The sequence below is a fragment of the Crinia signifera genome, chromosome 11, assembly GCF_055691185.1.
Source record: "Crinia signifera chromosome 11, ASM5569118v1, whole genome shotgun sequence".
NCBI classification, from domain to species: Eukaryota; Metazoa; Chordata; class Amphibia; order Anura; family Myobatrachidae; genus Crinia; species Crinia signifera.
Window position 1 is genome coordinate 57,409,827 of NC_139227.1, and position 23,656 is coordinate 57,433,482.

At 42.5% G+C, this 23,656-nt stretch overlaps 1 protein-coding gene across 2 annotated transcripts in view; it reads right to left on the reverse strand.

Annotated features, from left to right (window-relative positions):
- LDHD (lactate dehydrogenase D) overlaps nt 1-23,656 on the reverse strand; it is a 205,408-nt gene that overhangs the window by 88,426 nt on the left and 93,326 nt on the right. For both annotated transcript variants that reach the window (XM_083165381.1, XM_083165382.1), the window contains exon 7: nt 17,588-17,716. In XM_083165381.1, coding sequence (XP_083021507.1) covers nt 17,588-17,716 — 129 coding nt within the window. The remainder of the gene's footprint in view (nt 1-17,587; nt 17,717-23,656) is intronic.

The window sequence follows — 23,656 nt, forward strand, 5'->3', positions numbered from 1 at the left end:
TTAATGGTCATCTATTATTTCTCAAATTGATAATTAAACACTTTACTACCACTTTAGCTTAACCCTTATATCATGCTAAGTTCAAAACACTCTTTCTTGCCCCATTATGCCCATGTGTTATGTATGCATATTACATCATAAATTATTCTTCACATGCAAACACACACATACACATCAACACACTATGTACATCTTTTACATTACCCTTCACTTTCAAACACTTGTATGCAATAAACCCATCTATATACTGTATATACCTTTTGCACCTTACATAAATAAACATCACTATTTATACTTATATTTATACTTATACTGTAAAATAATACAATAACACACAGACCACTTCTAACTTTCAATCAAAAATTTATTTACATACAAAAAAAAAATTCACAGCAGGAGGTCGCAGAGGTCCTGCACATCTGCAGCCAGGATCAGCAGGTGCTGGCGCAGCCTTAGGAGGGCCCCTCTCACACCCTCGCCTTCTTCCCTCTGGTCATCTGTGGGCATGTTAAAGGGGGTTCAACATTAATTATGCTATTCAGGTAGACCTTGTACAGTAAATCTTAAGTACCTACAGCATGATAAATCATACATACAAACAATTACATAGGCAATAGTGTTTCTAATGAAAAAAAAAAAAAACTATGATGGTGCCACACACACGCACAGTGGCTTACACTACAGAATATGTGACTGATAAAATTGCCAATGTATGTATCAAAATCACAACAACACTTGAGCTTCACTCACACTTGTCCTGACTTAACGCTCACCAATGTCCTAGAAAGCTACATCCACTAGAACTTGTCACATTTTGCCATACATATAAACCTGCATGTCACTGCTTAATAGCTAAACTGCATGATAGATAGATAGATAGATAGATAGATAGATAGATAGATAGATAGATAGATAGATAGATACCACATTAAAAGGCTAGGCTAGTCCCTCTACCCCTTACTTCATGAATCATTGACACATTGCCAGATAGGTGAAGTGCAGCACTAATCCGCTTCCATACACCAAACAATTTCTAAGGTATATCCATCCTACATAATAGTTTTCAAATATACATGGCAACAACACGGGCCCACTGGCTAGAGGGGGGCCCAGGGGAACTGGCCACTTGTGACTCCATTATAAATCACGCCTGGCCATACTCCATTGATGTTTTATTTGTGCTTGTATAGAAAGACCCTCCATAAATAAACACTCATCACCTACATGAGCCTCCAGATTCCACGTTTGCAGCATGGCCCTATAACCCCAAAGTGTGTCTGTTGTTATCCATTTGTTTGGACTAGTCTTTACTATATTATAGCAAAATGTAATCAGCTGTGCGACATAAAAACTGTACCTAAATAAGTCAGTAATGAGGCATTACGTCTACTTACCACTGCCTGCCAGCTCCACACCCATTTCCGGCACAACGTTGCTGGGTGGTGGGTAGTTAGGTAGGGGTAGGTCTGCCTCATCATGACCAGGGTAGCTGGGTGGGGAAGGAAGGGGGAATGAGGAGGTTATTGAGTGGCTAGGGGGAGGGGTGTGTGTAGGGGGAGTGGAGGTGAAGTTTTCCACCTCATGGCGGCCCTCATCCTCCTCCTCCTCCATATCCACCTGTCCCGCCTCCTCCAACTCCTGGGCCACCTCCGGGGCCTCCTCCTGACCCTCCTCACGGGCCTGTCTGGCTCTCTCCCGCGCTGTGGGTTAAACAAACAAAATGGTTGAGTGTCATTTGACATTCTAATTACTATAACAAGTACATATCATATCCACATTAATGCATGTGATAGAGGAAGTATCACCCATATAGTATATGCCATTTCTATATCATCAACACCCAATTGACCTCATGTAATATAATTATTTAATAATGTGAATATGAAAACATTCACTGTTAATTATGTGTGTTTTGCGCAAATACTTACAGCGTTGAAGATGCCGCCTCAAAAGCTGGAGTAAATCCGGCTGCCGCCGACGCAGGTCGGACCATCGCCTCTCCAGCTGGGCGACGGTCCTCCGCACATTTGTGCGCGCAAATATTCGGCGCCGGGCTGCAACGTAGGCCCGGCGCTTGTCCCTATTTGAAATATAGGGACCTGCCTGCCCCAGCCTCCGCACCATAACGGAGACCAGGGCCAGCAGCTGCTGCTCTTTGAGATGAAGCCATTTTAGCAATGGCGCATGAAAAATATTCATGTCCTGTGATTGGTTGTTAAGTGTAGTATTTGGTATTAACTTTATTATTCATTTTGACATGCACAATGTGTATGCGCTACAAGAATCGGCTAAAACATCGCACCGCCAAGCAACGCTTGCTATAGCTTGGCATCGCATAGCTGTACTCAGCGGCTCAGGTGGAACATCCCACTCATCAAAGGGTATCTCACGCCGCACAGCTATGTTGTGAAAGAAGGCACACAAGCCCACAATCCTCGACACCATTTCAGGCGCATACTGTAAGTCACCACCAGTCCGGTGGAGCACTCTAAATCGACCCTTTAACAGGCCAATTGAGCGCTCCACCACTTGCCTGGTGGCAACATGCGCCCTATTGAATGCCTCCTGTGGGCCTGGTGCTGGGGAGCTGTACAGCGTAAGCAGCCAGGGCGTACATGGGTAACCGGAGTCACCCAGAACCCACGCATCACGGCCTTCAAGCTCTTGGAGTCTCTGCCAAATCCCGGTTTGTCGGATAACATGAGAGTCATGGGCACTTCCGGGAAACTTCGAGTTGAAGGCGAGAATTTCCATGGATGGGCCACATACCACCATCACGTTGAGTGAGTGGAACAATTTTCGGTCTATAGATCTTCTCACTTCGTGATGGAGGCACAAATGGTACATGGGTGCCATCCACAGCCCCTATCACATTAGGGAAGCCAGCAATTTGATGGAATGCCTTCTGGCTTCTGTGAAGGGTCTCTTGGGCAAAAGACATGGCCATGAAGTATCCCTTGCGCCTAAACATGGCTGACGTCACACGCCTCAGGAGTCTGCTGAAAGCAGGCTGGGATATTCCAGCAAGTACTGCCACTACTTGTTGGAATGATCCTGAGGTGCAGAAATGCAAGACAGCCAGCAGCTGAGTGTGAGGCGGAATTGCCGTCGTGAGCCCATGACAAGGTTCTAGATCACTCTCAATTAAAGAGAGTATATCTAGAATGACATGTGGGGGTAACCGGTACCTAGTAAGTACCTCATCATTGGGCATCCCAAAGAGTGTCACCCGTGTGTGAAAGATTCTTGCACGTCCTGGCCTCCTTGGGCAACGAGTGGGTTGAGCCGCAAGTGCCCTTAGCCCATTAGCCACAAAGTCCATCATTGCTTCAGCAACCTACAATAAAATGATCAAATGAAATGGAACACCTATGCAAAGAATGCTCATCCCAAAAAATGAGTAGAATTATATGAATCCATACGTACAATAGACGGCCGCCCAGTCAAGTCCCGAATATCCATAATGATCTACAATGATGTAACAATAATATTACCTCACCACACAACTATGTAAACACAAATATCTCTATTACATTTAACACCTAAACACTAATTAAGTATTATATGTAAGAACAATTGATCATGAAATCATGTAGTCAGACACATGAATGACAAATTGAAAGAAATATGTTAGGTGAAAATGCATGGGACATCAAAGTGTGCGCCTTCTGATGGTGTGAAAGGTAATGTTGTAACATGAATAGCCTCCATTGTGAACTGTAACAGTATGGGACACATTTCAGCTATTGATGGGACATGTAGTTCACCAATATATGGTGGCCCACAGGTTTAACACCTGTGTGTTAAATGGTGGCCAGCTAACATGAATCATTAATGCTAACAAGCCTTTGCTGACCAAAAAATCTTTGATATGTGAACAAATGTATACATTATTACCCTTACATTGTTAATGTATATCATCTCTACAATGACCATGGGAGAGCTTACCTTAGACCCGGCCACAATACAGATCTGGAGACAAATGAATCTAGCATCAAACCACTATTTATAGGCCTATCACATGTGTTGTGCATGACATCAGTGATAGGGAGGGGAGGTGTGTGGGTGTTGTGGAGTTATGCACTCCTACAATAACCACCAGTCCCGGCGCTATTAGAAGAAACAATAGTTGGATAATAAATTGGTCTAAAATAATTAATCCACAGCTGCTGCAGGTGTTTAATGAGTCTGCTGGGGACTCACTAGAAAACAGAGAAAAAGTTGGAAAAAAACACTTTGCGCTGCTCAGTGGATAATCAAATATGTGTGAATTTTTGCCGAGCAAAAAGAGTACTGGACACACTTAAACAATTTTAAGCTTTATATAAAATTAAATAGATAAACATACATACAAAACATAATACACAATAAATTATTAAAAATAAATTAGCAAGCAAGGTGGCGTTGGTGGATTATAATAATCAGAAGGCTGATGATAATATGGCTTTTTCCGGATTAGTAAAGATGAGTTAATCAGGGGTTAATCAGGAGTTAATTCCTTATGCTGGTTAGGTGACTTATGACAGACAGATGATATTTGAAGCAGTTAGTGGAAGCACATGAAAAGCCGGTTAGCGAGTAGGTGGTAAACGCATAAAGTCCAGGCATATATGTGTATCCTTAATTACCAGTGGCAATAATGTATCTCACCCTCTCCTCCTTGTGGTATTTTTGAGGTAGGCGGGGAGCCAGATGTTTCTGCGGCTCTACCCGGGGGTGGTAGATGGTGATGTCCTCCGGTTTGGAAGTCTGTCCACTTTCAGTATAGCGGGGTAACCAGCGGGATGCACAAACTGTGCGCTTGTAAGTATTACCGTGTAGTACGGATAGCTCCGGGTGCAGGAGCGCAGCGTCACAGCGAGTAGAACGGGTAGCTCCGGGTGCAGGAGCGCAGCGTCACAACTGTGAGAGGGATTACCGGAAATCAGCCAATGACGTCAACGCGTTTCGTCTCTATGACAACTAGAGACTTTTTCAAGACAATTTCTGGTCTCCACCTTTCGATATTTATAGGGCTTGGTTTTCATTAATTAATAGTCAATTAATTCTATACGGTTAAATAGCATATAAATCTACATAAAAGAAGTGTGTCCAGTATTGTCACAATGTAACACATTAATATTTATATAAAACAGAATTCATTAGTAGGTATATGGATCGCAAATTAGTCATAAAGTTAATGGATTAATTAATTATATTCAATGCATGTAGCATTATAGAGGAGAGAGATAATTTAGGGTAATTTATAATGAGGATTCTAAGTTGATACAAGTATCTTTCGTTCCTATACATATCTGTGCTCAGTGACAGGTTAATAAAGGGGAATAATAATCTAATAAAATGAAGTATATAAATGAAATGAATATAAGCATATATATGCAGAGGAATATAGACAAAAGTATATAGAGAGAACCATATAGTAATCATTAATTTATTAGTTTCGAGATACTTAGTCTCAATTACATTAAATTCAGATTGCTGCCATATATCCGAAGTCCGGAGGGATTGGGGGGAGTGGCGACTGCAAACTGCTGGCGTCGCAGAACTGTGCACCAGTAGTAGAAGCCAGTCTACCCAGTTTGTCCGGAGTGGAGCTACCGATAGTTAATATAATTACAGTTATTTAGTAGTTGTTTGATACATGAATTTGTTATATTGTCGGCTATGTGGAGTCGAGCTTACACACTAGATTCAAGAGACATTTATTAGGGAAAAGGAGGGAGATATATAAAATATGGCATGGATAGAAAGTACGCATAGATTCTAATACATATATATACATATATAAATATGAGAAAAGAAACAAGAACACATGCATATAAAATAATCAAAAGAAATACAAGGGATATAGTGTAACAAATAGATAGTAACAGCCCATATATAACATCCTACACATTTGTTATGTATTGACATGAATATTTTGGGAATGTAAAACGAGTTTAGATCTAGAGGAGATTTTATGGAGTTCCGCAACTAGATAAATGGGTATAATGCGGATGATCTAGATGGCATTAATTAGTCCAGACAAGTTAGGTCCAGGGCTTCATTCATTCCCTGGGTGCATAAAGTATCAAGTTTGAATATCCATGAGGACTCTGCCACGCAGAGTTTCCAGAATCGGTCGCCACCTCTCTTGGTGTTGACAATATGTTCAATACCCATGATGGTGAGTCCACTTGGGTCACCATTATGGTATTGAGAGAAGTGGCGAGGAACACTATGAGTAAATAATTTTTCAATAATTGTAGAACCTTGTCGTGTTTGAGAATCTCGAAATTATTTAGTATGATCTTTTTGATATTTTGTGAATTATTGTTAAATTTAGAACTAAATATTAGGGATTCTCCCCCAATGACAAAAGGATTCTCTGTTATGTATTTTATCTTTCACTTTTAAGAGGCTTGTTCTTTCGACCATCTCTACATGTCTAAGAGCCTCTTTTAGTAGTGTGTCGGGATAACCACGTCTTTTAAAGTGTCCCAGCATGATTTTCGACTGTGACTGGAAATCACTATCTAGTGTACAATTCCGACGAAGTCATAGTAATTGATTTTTCGGAATATTAGAGATCCAAGGCTTGTGGTGGCCACTCTCAAAATGCAAATAATTATTTGTGCCAACCGGTTTAATGTAATTAGCTGCTATCAAAAGTCCGTCTTGAATGGAGAACGCAATATCCAAGAAATTCACTGAAGTGAAACTAAAGTTGTGAGTAAATGTGAGGTTATAGGTGTTGGAGTTGAGAAAATTAATAAATTCCTGTGCCAAATTTTGTCCGCCTCTCCAGATAATGAAGAGGTCGTCAATAAAACGGCCATAAAGGACCAGATTCTCTCTATATGGGCCGCCCCATATAAGTTCTTCCTCTAGGCGACCCATATAGAGGTTGGCAAAACTGGGTGCAAATCTGGTCCCCATGGCCGTTCCAAGTTGCTGTAGAAAGTGTTGGTCATCAAAAATAAAATAATTGTGCGTGAGGATAAAACAGATAGACTCAATAATAAAAAAAATTCTGGTTTGTGGAATATGGGTGTCCGAATCAAAATAATGATGAATAGCAGTGATGCCCTGCTCATGAGGTATATTTGAGTAGAGTGCCTGGACAGAGTGAAAAAAGCCCACCCGTCCGTCCAGGGTAACTCATGAGTTTTATTGACTATATGCGTGGTATCTCGGATGTGGGAGTGTAGTGAAGTGACAAATTTTTGGAGGTGAAAATCTACAAAGTGAGACAAATTAGAAGGAGGGAACCAACACCAGAAATGATAGGTCTCCCAGGGGGTGTGGTGAGATTCTTGTGTATGTTTGGTAAAAAAGAAAAAGTGGGAGTGACAGGGTGTTCAGGAAAAAGAAAGTGTGACTCCTCCTTGGATATTGCGTCCTCCATAACGGCTCTTTCAAGCATTATTTTGAATTGATTTTGATATAGGGGGGTGGGGTTGGACTCGGAGCTACCCGTACTACACGGTAATACTTACAAGCGCACAGTTTGTGCATCCCGCTGGTTACCCCGCTATACTGAAAGTGGACAGACTTCCAAACCGGAGGACATCACCATCTACCACCCCCGGGTAGAGCCGCAGAAACATCTGGCTCCCTGCCTACCTCAAAAATACCACAAGGAGGAGAGGATGAGATACATTATTGCCACTGTTAATTAAGGATACACATATATGCCTGGACTTTATGCGTTTACCACCTACTCGCTAACCGGCTTTTCATGTGCTTCCACTAACTGCTTCAAATATCATCTGTCTGTCATAAGTCACCTAACCAGCATAAGGAATTAACTCCTGATTAACTCATCTTTACTAATCCGGAAAAAAACATATTATCATCAGCCTTCTGATTATTATAATCCACCAACGCCACCTTGCTTGCTAATTTATTTTTAATAATTTATTGTGTATTATGTTTTGTATGTATGTTTATCTATTTAATTTTATATAAAGCTTAAAATTGTTTAAGTGTGTCCAGTACTCTTTTTGCTCGGCAAAAATTCACACATATTTGATTATCCACTGAGCAGCGCAAAGTGTTTTTTTCCAACTTTTTCTCTGTTTTCTAGTGAGTCCCCAGCAGACTCATTAAACACCTGCAGCAGCTGTGAATTAATTATTTTAGACAAATTTATTATCCAACTATTGTTTCTTCTAATAGCGCCGGGACTGGTGGTTATTGTAGGAGTGCATAACTCCACAACACCCACACACCTCCCCTCCCTATCCAGTTTTTCTTTGCTTGTCCAAGGCAGCTAAATTTTATATATATTCGAAGCATTACTTCATTCTATTATTATTTTGTGTGAATTTTGTGCTGAACAAAATGAGTGATTTTAAATGTTACAACGATCGCAAAACGAGAAGGGATTGCTATTTCTCCTCATTTAATTCTAATCCCAGAGGCAATGAGCCACCAACCAGTGTTAATCCAGATATGAGCAAATTATTTTACAACTTGGAAGATCTCTTAAAAGATGAGATGAGGAACTGGAGGGATAGTATATCCCTTCAGAAATATTTAGATGCTAAGATAATCCCAAGAGGGTTGAGAATTTGTAAACATCTCTCAATAATATATAACCCTGAATTATCAAAGAAATGGAACGATACACTGGATGGCTGCTCATACGCCCTGATGAGAATGCTTATACAGTATAGAGAGGAAATGGTGAATAAAACATTGGTAAAAATAGAGAAAATAAAAGATGATCTACTTCCCTTTAAAGATAACCCAGTATTTAGGGAAAAAGATGAACAGGTTAATAATAGAGTTGAAAGATTTGAGAGAGAACTAATTTCAAATAAAAAACGGAAGTGAGGGAGAGACCAGAATGACTACCAAAAAGGTCAAGTTAGGACCTATCATAAGAACAAATTTCAAAATGATACTAATCAAGATAATCAAGGAACCCGTGTACAACGCCCCCACCCCTCTTTTAGACCTAGAAAACCATCTAATTCGACTTATAGAGATAGACAAAATAATTATAATGATAGAACAACTCAGAGAAATTACGAACAGAGACCACAGTACAATAATAACTTCTCAAGTAGGGACAATAGACCTATTTCCCAATCAGTGTCTGAATCTACCCCAAACTATAGAAATAAAAGAGATCAGGTTTTTCAGTCCAGAACCTGGCAGGATTACAATCCATACGAAAATCTAACCCACTTTACCCCAAAAAGATCTCGAGAAGGAGAGGCAGAAGAGGAGGCAGAAAGAGAACACAGAAAGCCAAGATTAAAATAGACCCTACCGGTCTCTTTAATCTCACAAATACAGGTCTCAGATATAAAGTCACTTTTATTTTAACTGCAATATAAGATGGTCTTTAGAGAGAAAAAAAAAAAAAAACATCAGGTTATTTCTGATATATCCTCAAGGTGGCAGTGGTGGTCTTTTCTACCCACAGTATATGTAGCATTACTTTTCTTAAAGATCGTGTATGATTGATAGCATATTTTAGGATAGATTTTTCCAATCCAGTGCGTATAGTTACATATAAGTAGGTTTATTTTCACTGCATCATGGAAGTCCTTCCTAAATGGACCTACATTGTGGAATCACATAGTTTTTGTAAGTGATTCAGAGAATTTTCCCAGAGAGATTATGCTGCAATAGCAGATCTGGAGTATAAGATATGCAATTCAAGCACTAGTCTTTATTGGAAGTTATCTAGTGTAGTTAGCAAAGATTCGTAACCAGCCCTATCTTGCTTAAATATTTAGTGCACTGGTGCTCACCGTATGCAAAGAGTTGCCTTGTCTCCTTCAATGTCTTTAGATATAAGTAGGGGTTAGATGAGAGACAGAGGGGGGAAAACTATATAGTAGTTTTTCATGTGCAGCACTTGCAAAAGATGGCGGAGTTGCGGGAGCAGTTTTACTGCATTACTCACTGTGGTATGTCCTTAGCCTCCCCAGGGACGCCACAAGAATATTCAGCTTATAGGTATTCACAATGTCCCAATCAGGGTATAACTGCGATACAGCCTATAGGTCTTCCCTTGTGTTTAGGCTTAGAGGGTTAAGCTGATAGCTGATAATATGCTGCTGCTGTTTTAATCAGCCCACCTTCCAAGATGGCGCTGCGGGAGGAAGGAACGCTGCGTCACTAACCCGATCCGATAGTCCGGAGCCCCAGTCAGCTCAGGGGATCTTTTCCACCATGAGGTCTCGGGGATCCGCCCGCTGTGTCTCCTCACCTATCTCCGGTGAGTGTCCAGCCTCGCCTGATAAAGCAGGGAGCGGGGAGCCGCAGCGTCTGTGGGAGTAGACTGTAGTTAGGCCGCAGCTGTCGGGATCTATTTTCGGTAGCCCAGGGAGGAGTCGGGATCTCTTGTCGGTTCTCCGCACACCGGGAGGGCGTCCGGTGTTTCAGTAGGGCAGGATACTCCGAGAAGGCGATCGGTAAGAGGCGTTTATTCCGACTTCAGCACGGAGCTCAGCCGCCATGCAGCCGTCCTCTTCGAGTTCCAAGCCACGCCCCCCTGCTCTGAATTTTTTAATAGTTTCATATTCTGTTATTTAATAATAAATATTTGTGTTGAAAGTTCGAAGTGGTCTGTGTGTTATTGTTTTATTTTACAGTATAAGTATAACTATAAGTATATAAGTATAAATAATGGTGTTTATTTATGTAAGGTGCAAAAGGTATATACATATGCATACATAACACATGGGCGTAAAGGGACAATAAAAAATGTTGTGAACTTAGCATGATGAAAGGGTTAATCTAAAGTGGTAGTAAAGTGTTTAATTAACAATTAGATAAATAATAGATGACCATTAAAAACAATCCCTTTTTAATGAGGTTACCTAATTGCATAAGCGGGTCATGGTACAGATTTGGGTCTTATGATAATAGTGGTGATTTGTGCGTAAATACACTGCATCGGTGCGTACGGCCAGGTTCCCATACGTTCTGACGCGGTAAGACCGTGCTTACGCTGTAGGACCGTGCAGAATCTGTTCGTGTCCACAGCACACGCAAGGTTTGTATGTTGTCCGTACACACGCCCTCTTCTTAAAGAGTGAGTCCGTCCGAATGCGGAGGCTCGGGGGGCGTTTCTACGGACGATGTCCGCACAGCGTGGCGTGCGGACCGCTACGTAAGAATTCGGGAAAGTACGCACCGATCAGAATAAGGGCCAAAGTGAGATGATAACTCACAGTCAGTTTGTATCCTGTTGTACGATTAAGTGGTTATTTCTTGTAAAAAGTTTTTTGTAAGAAAGTTTTCTTGTAAAGATTTTTATAATTGCTGTTTATTAAGGTTTTTTGCGAAATTTTTTCCTATAGAAATTGTTGTTGGTAAATTTTAGGAAAAATACTGTCTGTTTCGATATGGTTGAGCAAGAATGGCATCAGCCAAAATTATTAATAGAACACGGGTTCCCCATATCTGAAAATATCGATGTTAGAAGTATCGTAATATGGGAAAAAATGTAGATACTCCGTGCAGAATAATAGAGTATTAATGCGATCTGCGCCTTTAAGATGTGTCTCTGTCAGTGCTTACCCTATAGGAGACGGTAAATATGTCTAGATGTATTATAATATATATGTTTTGAATACAGTCCCGCTGAAGGGAGATGCGATGATGACACTGATTCAAAATAGCAGAATTAATCCTGGAGCGTGATTATGAATAATTAGACTTGACAAATATTGCGCTTTATGAAAATATAATGGTGGTTAAAATATATTATTTATACATATATTTTTTTTATGTTTTATAATGTTTTTTGATGTATGGGTATATTGTATCTTATGTTAAGAAGGTTGTTTAATACATTTAATATCTGTATGGTTACTTGTTGTGACATGCGGTTCACCCTTCATTCATTTATAGCTTGATACTCAGATGCTACTAGCACCACATCAATTATCAGAATTAGAATATGCACAGATGTTGCCTAATGAATGGGTGCACGCTTGTTATAATGAGGGATCTGACCGACGCTAGGCCAGCCCTCTGACGAAGTCCTTTGATGATGAAATGCGTTGGGGCGTGGCCTAGCGTCGACCTGCTGTGGTGAAACACTGCGGTTGTGACAACCGTCAGAAAGAGTACGTTACCCATTGCTTTTATGTGTTCTTAAAAAGCCATTTTATGTCAATAAATTACCAAACATATTGCACTATGGAGCGCTCCTTTGCTTGTTTTTTAGATTGATTGACCTTCAGAATCCGGGTGTGTAATCAGGAGCTGCCGGTCATATTACAGACTAAAGTGCAGGAATCTTGGATTGGATTTGGGTTCAATTTAACCCTATTGGAACTGGACATTTGTGGGACTTGCGCACTTACTTTGTGTAATATATGTATATTGTGTATGTGTTTGTATTTACTAGAGTGTGTGGTCACAGGCCACCGCACCCCACCATGGGATGTGGGTGCTGTTTGCACCCCATTCCTAGGAATGGCGAGTGTGTTGGTACTTCTGTATCTATATATTTGGGTTGATTTTTAATTAACCTCTGTTACTGTGATCATAGCTTTCTCATGCACCCTTGATAAGCTCATTTACCTGAAACCTGTGACAGCTTCCCCTTTAATACTAATTCAGGTGCTGTGTTTGGGATTGTCTCACCTTATAAAAGCCATGTTACTTGGCAGTTGAGCATTAACCCAGAGAAAAAACACATGTTCATTTTCGCTATGATGTGTAAGCAGGTGCCAGGTTCCCAAGAAAACCAGTTAGTGTAGGACTTGCAGTGAAATGGGGTCCCTTGGCGATAGGCTGCAAGCTTAAATGCATTGATCAATTCAAAAACTAAAACCCCATTATTTATTTATTGATTATTTGAATGTTAAGGTGAGTTAGTTTGTTGTAGTGAGTGCTGGGCCCCCTGTGTTTGTATTTACTAGAGTGTGTGGTCACAGGCCACCGCACCCCACCCTGGGATGTGGGTGCTGTTTGCACCCCATTCCTAGGAATGGCGAGTGTGTTGGTACTTCTGTATCATATATATATATATATATATATACATATATATATATATATATATATATATATATATATATATATATACATATATATATATATATATAAAAGCTCCAATAGACCGGCACACTCACTGCTCCCACGCTGGAGAATACTTCGCTGGGTGCCCACACTAAACGGATAATACAAGTGTTGTTGGGTGGTATGGCACTCCCCGCATATTAAAGACAGGAGTCGGGTTTAAAAGGCAACGTTTCAACGTCTTTTAATAGACGTTTTCATCAGGCTAACTGCATATAGAAATGTTGGTACTTATGTAGTATCTGGGCGTCCGATTTAGAAATCGGATCGGATCGGACCAAATCGTATGCGATGCGATGGTCAAGATTTTTCCATAGGATTCAATGTTAAAATGGTCTGAGTCCATTTTAACATAGAATTCAATGGGAAAAAGGGGTCCTTTTCCTTTCCCCACTATCCAAGTGGGCATGGAGTTGGATATAAACCTGTGGCGAGCGTAGCGAGCCACCGAGCCCGAAGCGTGGCGAGCGGACACAGAATACTTTTTAAGAAATATGCGTTCGCTCGCCACGCTTCGGGCTCGGTGGCTCGCTGCGCTCGCCACGCTATATAAATTCAACTCTATGCCCACATGGATAGTGGGGAAATGAACAGGACCTTCTTAACATTGAATCCTATGCAAAATCGCATCGCATCTGATTGTATGCCTTAAGGTAAGGCATACAATCACAAAATCGGACGCCCAGATACTACATAAGTACCGAAATGTTACATACCTTTATACACCATTGTGAAAGCAGGTCTGCGTGCGCTCCCGTCGTCCAGAGCAAAGGCGCATCGGGACTGACGTCATTGCGCCGGCTACTCGTGCAACCATCACCATAGAAACATACAAACAATACGATACAATACAAACTGACATAGAGGCAAATAGCGCTAGCAAATACGGACATTAATCACTATTATACAACAAGTAAATACTGTAAATACAGTGCTACAGCAGCAAAACATTACACATGCGTATAAGTACCAGGCAAGTACAAAGCGGACCATAGCTAATCATAAATCTAAAGCTGGTAATAAATAAGGCATTTTATGTCCGTGTCAAACAGCTGATACCCAAATTCTCATTCAAGCCCTTGGGTGCCAGTGTATCAAGGCGATGAATCCACCTTGTCTCGCACTTCAAAAGGAGGAGACCACGGTTACCTCCTCGAATATTAAGTGGCACATGATCTATCATCCGATATCTCAATGAGGGCAATGTATGTTTAAAAGCAACAAAGTGTTTTGGGACCGGCAGATCACATTTACCTCTATCCCTGCAAGTGCTTGTCTAATAGTGGAGCGATGTGTTGTGATGCGCTCCTTAAAAGTTCGTTCAGTTTTGCCTATGTATGATAAGCCACACGGGCAGATAAGTTGATATACAACAAATTTAGACTCACAACTGAGGGTATGCCTGATCATGAATTTGGTACCCTGTTGAGGATGATAAAAGATGTTTCCAGGAATCATACAGGTGCAGACCGTACATGTGCACCTAATACATCCTCTCGGAGGAGGCTTGGCAGGTTGGTTAAATGGGGTGATGTCAGTTTTCACCAACAGATCACGAAGATTTGGGGCACGTTGGTAACAAGCTAGCAATTTAGTATTGGAGATATTAATATCCCGATCGCTCTGGACAATTGGCCAGAGTTTTTTAGAAGTTTTATTAATAATAGGACTAGCTGTGGAAAATTTGGTCACCCACGGGATGATTTGAGGAGGTGTTACTATAGGTTTTGGCGCTAGGAGTTGTTCTCTGGAGTAAGCTGAAGCCCTTTCTCTAGCTGCAAGTAGGTCATTTAATTTATATCCTCTGGCCAAGAATTTTTTTATTAGTGCATCAATTTGTAATTCGGCCTCCGCCGGATCTGACACTATACGTTTGAAGCGGATTATTTGAGAATAGGGCAAGCCTTTTATTAGACTCCTAGGATGCGCGCTGTTACCATGTAAGAGGTTATTCCTGTCTGTTTCTTTTTGGAACAGCCTAGTAGAAATAACACCATTGTTCAGACATAGAGACACGTCAAGAAAGCTAATACTGTAGATTCTTGATCACATGTCATTGTTAGCTTAACCATCAGTTTGTATTGTATCGTATTGTTTGTATGTTTCTATGGTGATGGTTGCACGAGTAGTTGGCGCAATGACGTCAGTCCCGATGCGCCTTTGCTCTGGACGGCGGGAGCGCACGCAGACCTGCTTTCACAATGGTGTATAAAGGTATGTAACATTTCTATATGCAGTTAGCCAGATGAAAACGTCTATTAAAAGACGTTGAAACGTTGCCTTTTAAACCCGACTCCTGTCTTTAATATGCGGGGAGTGCCACACCACCCAACAACACTTATATAACAGGGAAGTGGACAAACGGCCCTCATTCAGATGGATAGCAACATCCTAAAAGTGTATTACATTGCGATCAAATGACATGGTAAATTTGACAGGGCTGTCACTGGCATTATGCAAATCAATCAGACCCGTCAAATCCTCGATAGGACCTGCCTAAAATATGAGCAGGTCATCGATAAAGCGTCGATACAGAAGGATTCTGGCAGCAATTAAAGGATCATTGAAGAAAATGCGCTGCTCCATGAGGAACATATAAATGTTCGCATATGCAGGTGCTGCATTCGTTCCCATAGAGCAGCCATTCACCTGCAGCCAGAACCCTCCGTCATGGATGAAATAATTCCTAGCCAGTATGAAATCAAGCAATGACAACAAAAATGCAATGTCAGGACCCACATAATCGACTTGAGCACGTAAACATCTGGGCATTTCATGCCTGAGTAGAAAATAATTCCTTTATTTATTGCTCATCGACAATAGATTTTAACATTTGCTATTTGATCTGTTGATTAATGTTTATTTCTTAACAGTAATTTATCAGCTTAAGACTTATTGTTTACTATGTCTTTTAGGTGGCTCTTTGTGATGTTACCGTGCTGGCTTTTTCCAATATGAATCTGACACCTTAGTCTGATTTTAAACTTAAAGGAGGGGAGTTCAACTTCTCATTTATGATTACTTCGTACAGTATCTGATTAATTGTGCATCAACTGTTCCTTGTGTATTGATGTCAGTATGTTTATATGTTTTGTTTATTGTAACCATGGTGAAGGTAGCACGTAGCCCTACGGAGCTGACGTCATATTCCGGCGTCTTTGATCACGCCGGGTTTGATTTGCACGCTGGTGTATAAATGCATGTACGCAATGTTCTTTTCTTATGCCTGACGAAAATGTCCAAATAAAGGACATTGAAACGTTGCTAAAAAGATTGGTGTACAGCTTTGTTCCTCCAGCCCTGAGTGCCGCACCTCCAAACTGCTGTATCTACAAAACCAGCGAGGGCACCGGGTAAAGTACTGATACGTATAACGCTGTTGCGCTTTTTTGTGTGCCGGACCACAGCTTCATATATATATATATATATATATATATATATATATATATATATATATATATATATATATATATATATATATATATATACTTACATAGTGTTCAATCTAACACAAGCCATATTTGAAAACCCATGCAGTTCCCCTTCCCGGCTTCCGGGCGCATTGGGGATGATATCATTACTTCAGAACCTCAGGCCACACTCTTTTGTTGGAATTGGACTTTCTTGATACCCCACTTGGACCAGTTCTCCACCACCCTTTTCTCATTTGGATCCAAAACATTTTCTTTCGCCTACTGGACAACCTCATATGGGACACCACCACCTGCTTACAACTTGGAGCCTGAACTGATTGCCCTTGATAGGGCCACCTTTCCATGATACAAGGTACAGGTTATATGGATACCCACCAAACCAGTATTGTTTGCGAATGACCATCTGGGATACCATTTTGATTCACAGGAGAGTACAATAGGAACTAGTGGGACACATTCTAAGTATACTACCAATCCAACAGTTCTTTTATTGAAGTGCATTTTTTTGTTTTGTGACTTACTGTATATATATGATGTTGACTTTCATTAAATTAATCTTATATGTGATACCCAGTTGATCAGATTTTTAGTTATTCAATTATTTAGATTGTTGAAGATATCAATATCCAGGGCTCCACCACTCATGTAACATGTAAACAAACATACAGTACGTACAATAGGACATGTTACCTTGGTGATGGTCGCACTAGGTTCTGACGGAATGATGCGATATGCCCGGCAGCCGGACGGCGGGGCGGGGAGTCAGTGTTGCATGGAGGTGTATATAGGTATGTTTCTTCATTTGTTTTGTAAGCCTGATGAAAATGTCCATTAAAGGACATTGAAACGTTGCTAAAATATCTTGTGTCATGTAAGTTTTTTTTTGCTGTGAGTGCCGCGACTCCCACGTTCTATATGCAGTTATTTCAGTGAGGGCACCCAGCACAACTATACCTGTGTTGGTGCAGTGGGGTGTACCGGTCCTTCGGATGTATGTGTGTGCATGTATGTATGTATGTATGTATGTATGTATGTGTGCACAACTAATCTCCCAGATGTTCTCAGTGATATCTGTAGTCACTATTGTGTACACACATAGATGTACTGTAAGTACTTACCTGTCTGCTGCACTTGCTTCCTCACTTCATTGTCACTTCCATGGAACTCCAGGAATAGAGTGGGCAGTGCAGGGTAGTTCAGCTCACTGAACTTATTACACGCAGACATCATGACATCATCCAAGAACTCTGCATAAAGTCACATAACAAGTGATATTAATACAAACTGTTTTTTTTTAGGAGAAACTAAATTTAATGATAAATTAATGGTTGATCTCCTGCCGTAGCAGCAAATGCCAACACCACTCCTATCATAGTAACTGACAATGCTTAGGACTTATGTAACAGCCCTGAGCTGCAGCCTATGCATCAGCCTAGTGCACCCAGTACAGCTAGTGGGCAAAGCAGCATCTAGGTGATTAGTACTGGTGCTATACTGTCAAAGTACAATACAAGGGGGGGCAGCGTTACCCGCTCAGCAGAGGATGCAAAGCAGGGAGGCACTGGGCAGGAGAGGCGCTCTCCCTGCTGTACATCCTCTGCTGTCCTCCGTGGCTGCCAGCTGCTGCTGCGCCTGTCACACTTCATGAAAGGCAGCAGCGCAGGAGGCAGAGAGCTCCCTCCCAGCTCCTTATCACCTAGTCATTGGCAGGGACTGAAAGGGGTCGTGGCTACATGACCGATGAGGCGTGGCTACACAGACCAGAAGGAGCAGAGCTACATGGGAGCAAGACTGACTGAATACACAAGGAAACAAGAGAGGATGCGCTGCCAGGGTGCCGGACGGGGTCCCGACAGTCGGGATCCTGACAGGCATTTACCTGATGTTGGGATCCTGACTGTCAAAACATCGACAGCCGGGTTCCCGACGGCCGTCGGCTATTTTCCCCTCGTGGGGGTGCACAACCCCCATAGAGGGAGAATAGAATAGGTGGCTCGCTTAGCCACATCACTGAGCCACCGTGCCCGCAGCGTGGCGAGCGCAGCGTGGCGAGCACAGCGAGCCCACAAGGGACTTTGTTGCGCTCGCCATGTTGTCTGGGTCCTGCCAGTCGAGATCCCGAGGTCAGGCTAATGACTGTCTGGATCCCGACTGTCGGACCCCTGTACCACACCCGCGCTGCCACAAGTGTGAGTGTATTAATGTCGGCAACTGATGTGGGTATGTGTATAGGCAGCGCTACTAATGTCGGCAACTGGTGTGGGCACATGTATAGGCAGCGCTACTTTTGTCGGCAACTGGTGTGGGTATATGGTTACACAGTGCTACTAATGTCGGCAACTGGTGTGGGCACATGTATAGGCAGTGCTACTAATGTTGGCAATTGGTGTGGGCATGTGTATAGGCAGCGCTACTACTAGGGTTGCCACCTCTCCTGGATTTCCGGGATTCTCCCGTTTTAGGTGGCAACCCTCCAGGAGGCTTTTCCAGTCTCCCGGATTCTGAGTCTGAAAAGGCCTCCAGTCTGCTGCCCTCCACATTGCCTATCATCCCCAGTGCAGTGGTCACGGTGCTGCGGAGCTGCCCGGCAGACACACTCGCGAGATGATGATGATGTCATCATCTCGCGAATATTTGTCTGCAGGCCCGCTGCTCGCCCAATCACCCACCGCTGGTGTGTCCTGCTGTCAGTGCTGTGTGGCTCCCATCCCAGCTGTGCAATCAGCCGATCACTAGTGCCTCTCTCTGGTCCAGTCCTCCTCTCCTGTCACAACGGCCCTGCCCCTCAGCCATCCTGGCTAATGCTAATCGGTAAAGTTAAGCAGCAAGCTATATATATATATATATATATATATATATATATATATATATATATATATATATATATATATATATATATATATATATATATATATATATATATATAGCGGTTCAGCCTTGCACTTGTCCTCTCTGGAATCAACCAGAGCCACCACAAGCCAATAGCAAGCCACCGTGCCTGCAGTTTGCCGAGTGCAGCGAGCCCGCAAGGGGCTTAGTTGTGCTTACCATGCTGTCTGGGTCCGGCCAGTCGGGATCCCGATGTCGGGCTAATTACTGTCGGGATCCCGACTGTCGGACCCCAGTACCACACCCCTCCCTCCTGTTCTCACAGCACTCTTCTTGTATTTCAACTACAGCTCTCTTATTCACCTACAATCTATACCTACATCTATTCTCATTCACTTCCTTATATCTCAGCTGTAATGTGTTCTAAGAAGTGTGCTTTAATTGTGTTATGTCTAGTTTTGGGTTCTATATGTACGGTACTGGCTGGTGCAATCACCATGTGACGCCGCTGATTGGCTGCCTGGGTGCTGCACAGCTCAGTAATTATATGTTCCCCATGTCTGTGTCCCTCATCTAGCTAGTATAATACAGCTAGTATAATATATATATATATAGGAGTTGGGGAAGCGGCACTCACACGGGCTTGTAATAATGACACTACGCGTAGTAGGAAGATTGACGTTTCGGATATAATTCCTTTTTCAAAATCAAAGACCTTTGGTTCTTTGGAATGGTTCTTTTTTATTGGTTTTGTTTGCCAGGCTCTTTGCTCCCTCTAGTATCTCCTGTCTGGGGATTGCTAGGGCTTTATCCCCAGACAGGAGATACTAGAGGGGGCAAAGAACCTGGCAAACAAAACCAATAAAAAAAGAACCATTCCCGTGGGTACAACAATTCAGTGCCAACAGCGAGAGAATAAATAAGAAAGCCAAAAAACTATGGCCCCTCATAACCACGGACCCAGACCTTAAATCCCTAAAGGACAAAAGAATCATGTCCAGCTTCACACGTAGCAAGAGTATTAGGGATCTGGTGGTGAAAACAGATATAGGTAAATTCAAGAAAGCACAAAGTACACATTTTTTGAGCCGGAAAAAAGGATGTTATCGATGCTTAGGCTGCACAACTTGTAATTATCTAATGACAGGCAGTTACATCATCCACCCACATAACGGCAAGAAACATGAAATCAAATGGCCCCTCACATGCAGCAATAAGTAAGTGGTGTATGTCATTATATGTCCCTGCGGACTATATTATGTGGGGAAAACAGAATGTCAGTTAAAAACCCGCATGACCCAACACAGAACTGCCATCAGGGCAGCACTGGCAGCAGGTACAGGAGACCAGCCTGTAGCCAGGCATTTTGCAGTACACCGCCATGGAATGGCCACCCTGCAATATAAGGCAATTGATCATGTACCCAGTACATTGAGGGGAGGAGACAGGTCAAAACAACTCCTACAGCTCGAGACGAGATGGATCTTCCGTTTAGACACATTGAAGCCCAAAGGGCTGAATGAGTCTCTAGGGCTGATCCATTTTGTATGACACGACCTAGCACCATAAAGTAACGTTGCTCATTTAAATAACCCCAGGTAATCCAAAAATGAGAGTCAGGACACTAACCAGGGAAGCATAGCCTTGAATAGCCAGGTTCAATAATAAAGGTATATAACGATATAAGCAGCTGCAGCAAATGATACCATCAGTAACAGGGCAGCAGCACAGTTTAGTTTGCGTGTCACTTTATTTTTTTTCTCATTTTTTCACTTGTATTTTTGTTTGAAGTGCCAACACAGTAAGAAAAGTATAATATGCTAAGTAAAGCATCACTATGTAAATTACCATGGGCGGATCGGCCCTCCTATACCACGCAAGGGTTGTTCACTATATGTTTGTTTATGTTTATGCAGGTTGCCATGGCGAACTCTCCCTTGCGTCATTGTGGAAGGCCTGACGCCCGGAAGACATCACTTCCGCCGGCTGAACAGTCTGAGATACCGGAAGTGCGGGGACCGCGGACGGGCGGCGTACACCACGGGTGGGAGAATGGAAGACGCCGATTGGTTAGTGTTAGTATTTAAGTCCACTGTTTGTCACTTACAAATTGTATCCTGATGAAGGGGACATAGTCCCCGAAACTTCGCTAAATGCTGGATTAAAAATCACTTTATTTTTTATCACCTGATCGTAAGTCTCCGAGTGCCATCTGTTCCTTTTGGAGAGTATATTGGCGATAGCACATTGTCTGCAGGGCGGCACCGGAGCAAGGGATCCCCACGGGGGAGCAGGAGTGCTGGGAGAACACGGAACAATATATATATATCTCTCTATCTATCTATCTATATATATATATATCTGTACTGATACTGGCTACCTATCTGGCTGTGCAATCACCATGTGGCGCCGCTGAATGGCTCAATGGAAAAAGAAGTTGTAATATATCCGCGCACAATAATAATCTGTCTGCTGCTTAATCAGTAGTGCTGGGGCATCATTCCAAGCACCCGAATGAAAGTACAATAGGCAGAAAGGAGGTAGCACATTAATATAGCGCTGATAGTGTTCTCAAAGAAGGGAGGTAGATTGCACCCAGGTGAGGATTAATAATGGAAATGTCACCATTAATTTGTCCAAGTTCCTTAGGATTACAGGATCCTTCTTGCCTACTCCATTTGGACTTTGTGTGCTTGTTGCTGTAATCCTAAGGAACTTGCTGGGCAAATAGAGGCATACCAGATCCGGAACTGGGACCTCCACCACCTATACGCCAAGGACCTGGGGACTGAGCGACTCTCACCAACCATTACATGCTGTCATTTCTTTTAAAAATTGTAAGTTTACATCTCAATAAAACTCAGTTTGTTTTGAAGTTATGCACTATGTACCTTCTCTAATTCCTTGCATATCAAAATCATTATGCTGCTGAGGGGTGACTGAACAAGTGTACTTCTTACTGGAGAAAGTGGATGTGAAAATCTTGCAATCAAGTGGGAGGACAAATTATTGGTGACATTTCCATTATTAATCCTCACCTGGGTGCAATCGACCTCCCTTCTTTGAGAACACTGTCAGCGCTATATTAGTGTGCTACCTCCTTTCTGCCGCTGAATGGCTGCCTGGGTACTGCACAGCTTGGTAAATATGTTCTCCATGTTCGTGTCCCTTATTAGAATACGTCTTGTGCATATCTGTACGTGTGACCTAGAAGCACAGACCTAGAAGAAGACAACTCGGAGACAGTGTGGGCAGAGATAACCGACAATAATAAAAAAACAAAAAACAAAATTATAATAGGGGTATGCTATAGACCACCAAATATAAACGAAAGGGAAGAGTTTCTTCTTTTAAACCAAATCAAACAATCATCAAATCAGGGTCAGGTATTAATTATGGGGGATTTTAATTTACCCGACATTGATTGGGAAAACGAAACAGGTAAATCAGCAAGAAGCAATGGGTTCTTAAGCTTACTTAAAGACCAGTTTATTACACAAATGGTAGAAACTCCAACTCGTGATTGTTATGGTTTTCGCCTGGGCTCTGGGTGATACGACAGCTGGCAGGAGGAAAAAGGTCAGGCGTGAGCCCGCAGCTGGGACCGCTGTTTAGAACGGCCACAGCGAAACCTACACTGACTCTGTTGAGTCCCCCGGGCAGATGGAATACCCCTGCAAGTGCTAGGCTTCGCCTGTAGCCGCCGCGCTCGACAGAGCCAGTTAGGCCGGCTCTGACCCCGATGCAGCCAGGTGTTAGGTAATGACAAGGGGTGAGCAATCGCCAGGGGGTAGCTCAAAAGGATGATCTGGCTAAAGGACCTAGCTGGAAAAAGACCCCTGACTACCGGCACCAGGCCAAGGACGGGAGTTGCGACCCAGTCGCAGACACAAGAGATACAATAGGGAATCTCGGAACAGGGGCACACCAAGACAAGTGATTCCCCAAAACCGGTTGCAGATGGAAAGGGAAACACCCCTGCCTGATGGAAGCTAGGGCGACAGACAATAACAAAACAGGAGGAGCAGCTGGAAAAATGACACAAAGGAATAACGACGGACCCACAGCGGGGAACAGCCACGGCGGGCAAATGAATAATAAAAGATAGAACCACCGGGCTCCAAAGGAGCACTTACGTGACCCACAGGGAGAAGAGGGAAGTGGATCAGGCGCAGGCTCTGGCCCAGGACTGGATGACACACCAAGCAGACTTGGAAGCAGGAAACCAGGAGAGCACTGGAATTTCCAAAGGAGAACAGCAGGAACCAGAAAGCTCCGGGGTCCGGGTATACAGGCTGATGCTACAGTGAGCACTGAGCTGCAGAGGATAAATCCTGAGATCCAAACAGCAGACGGAA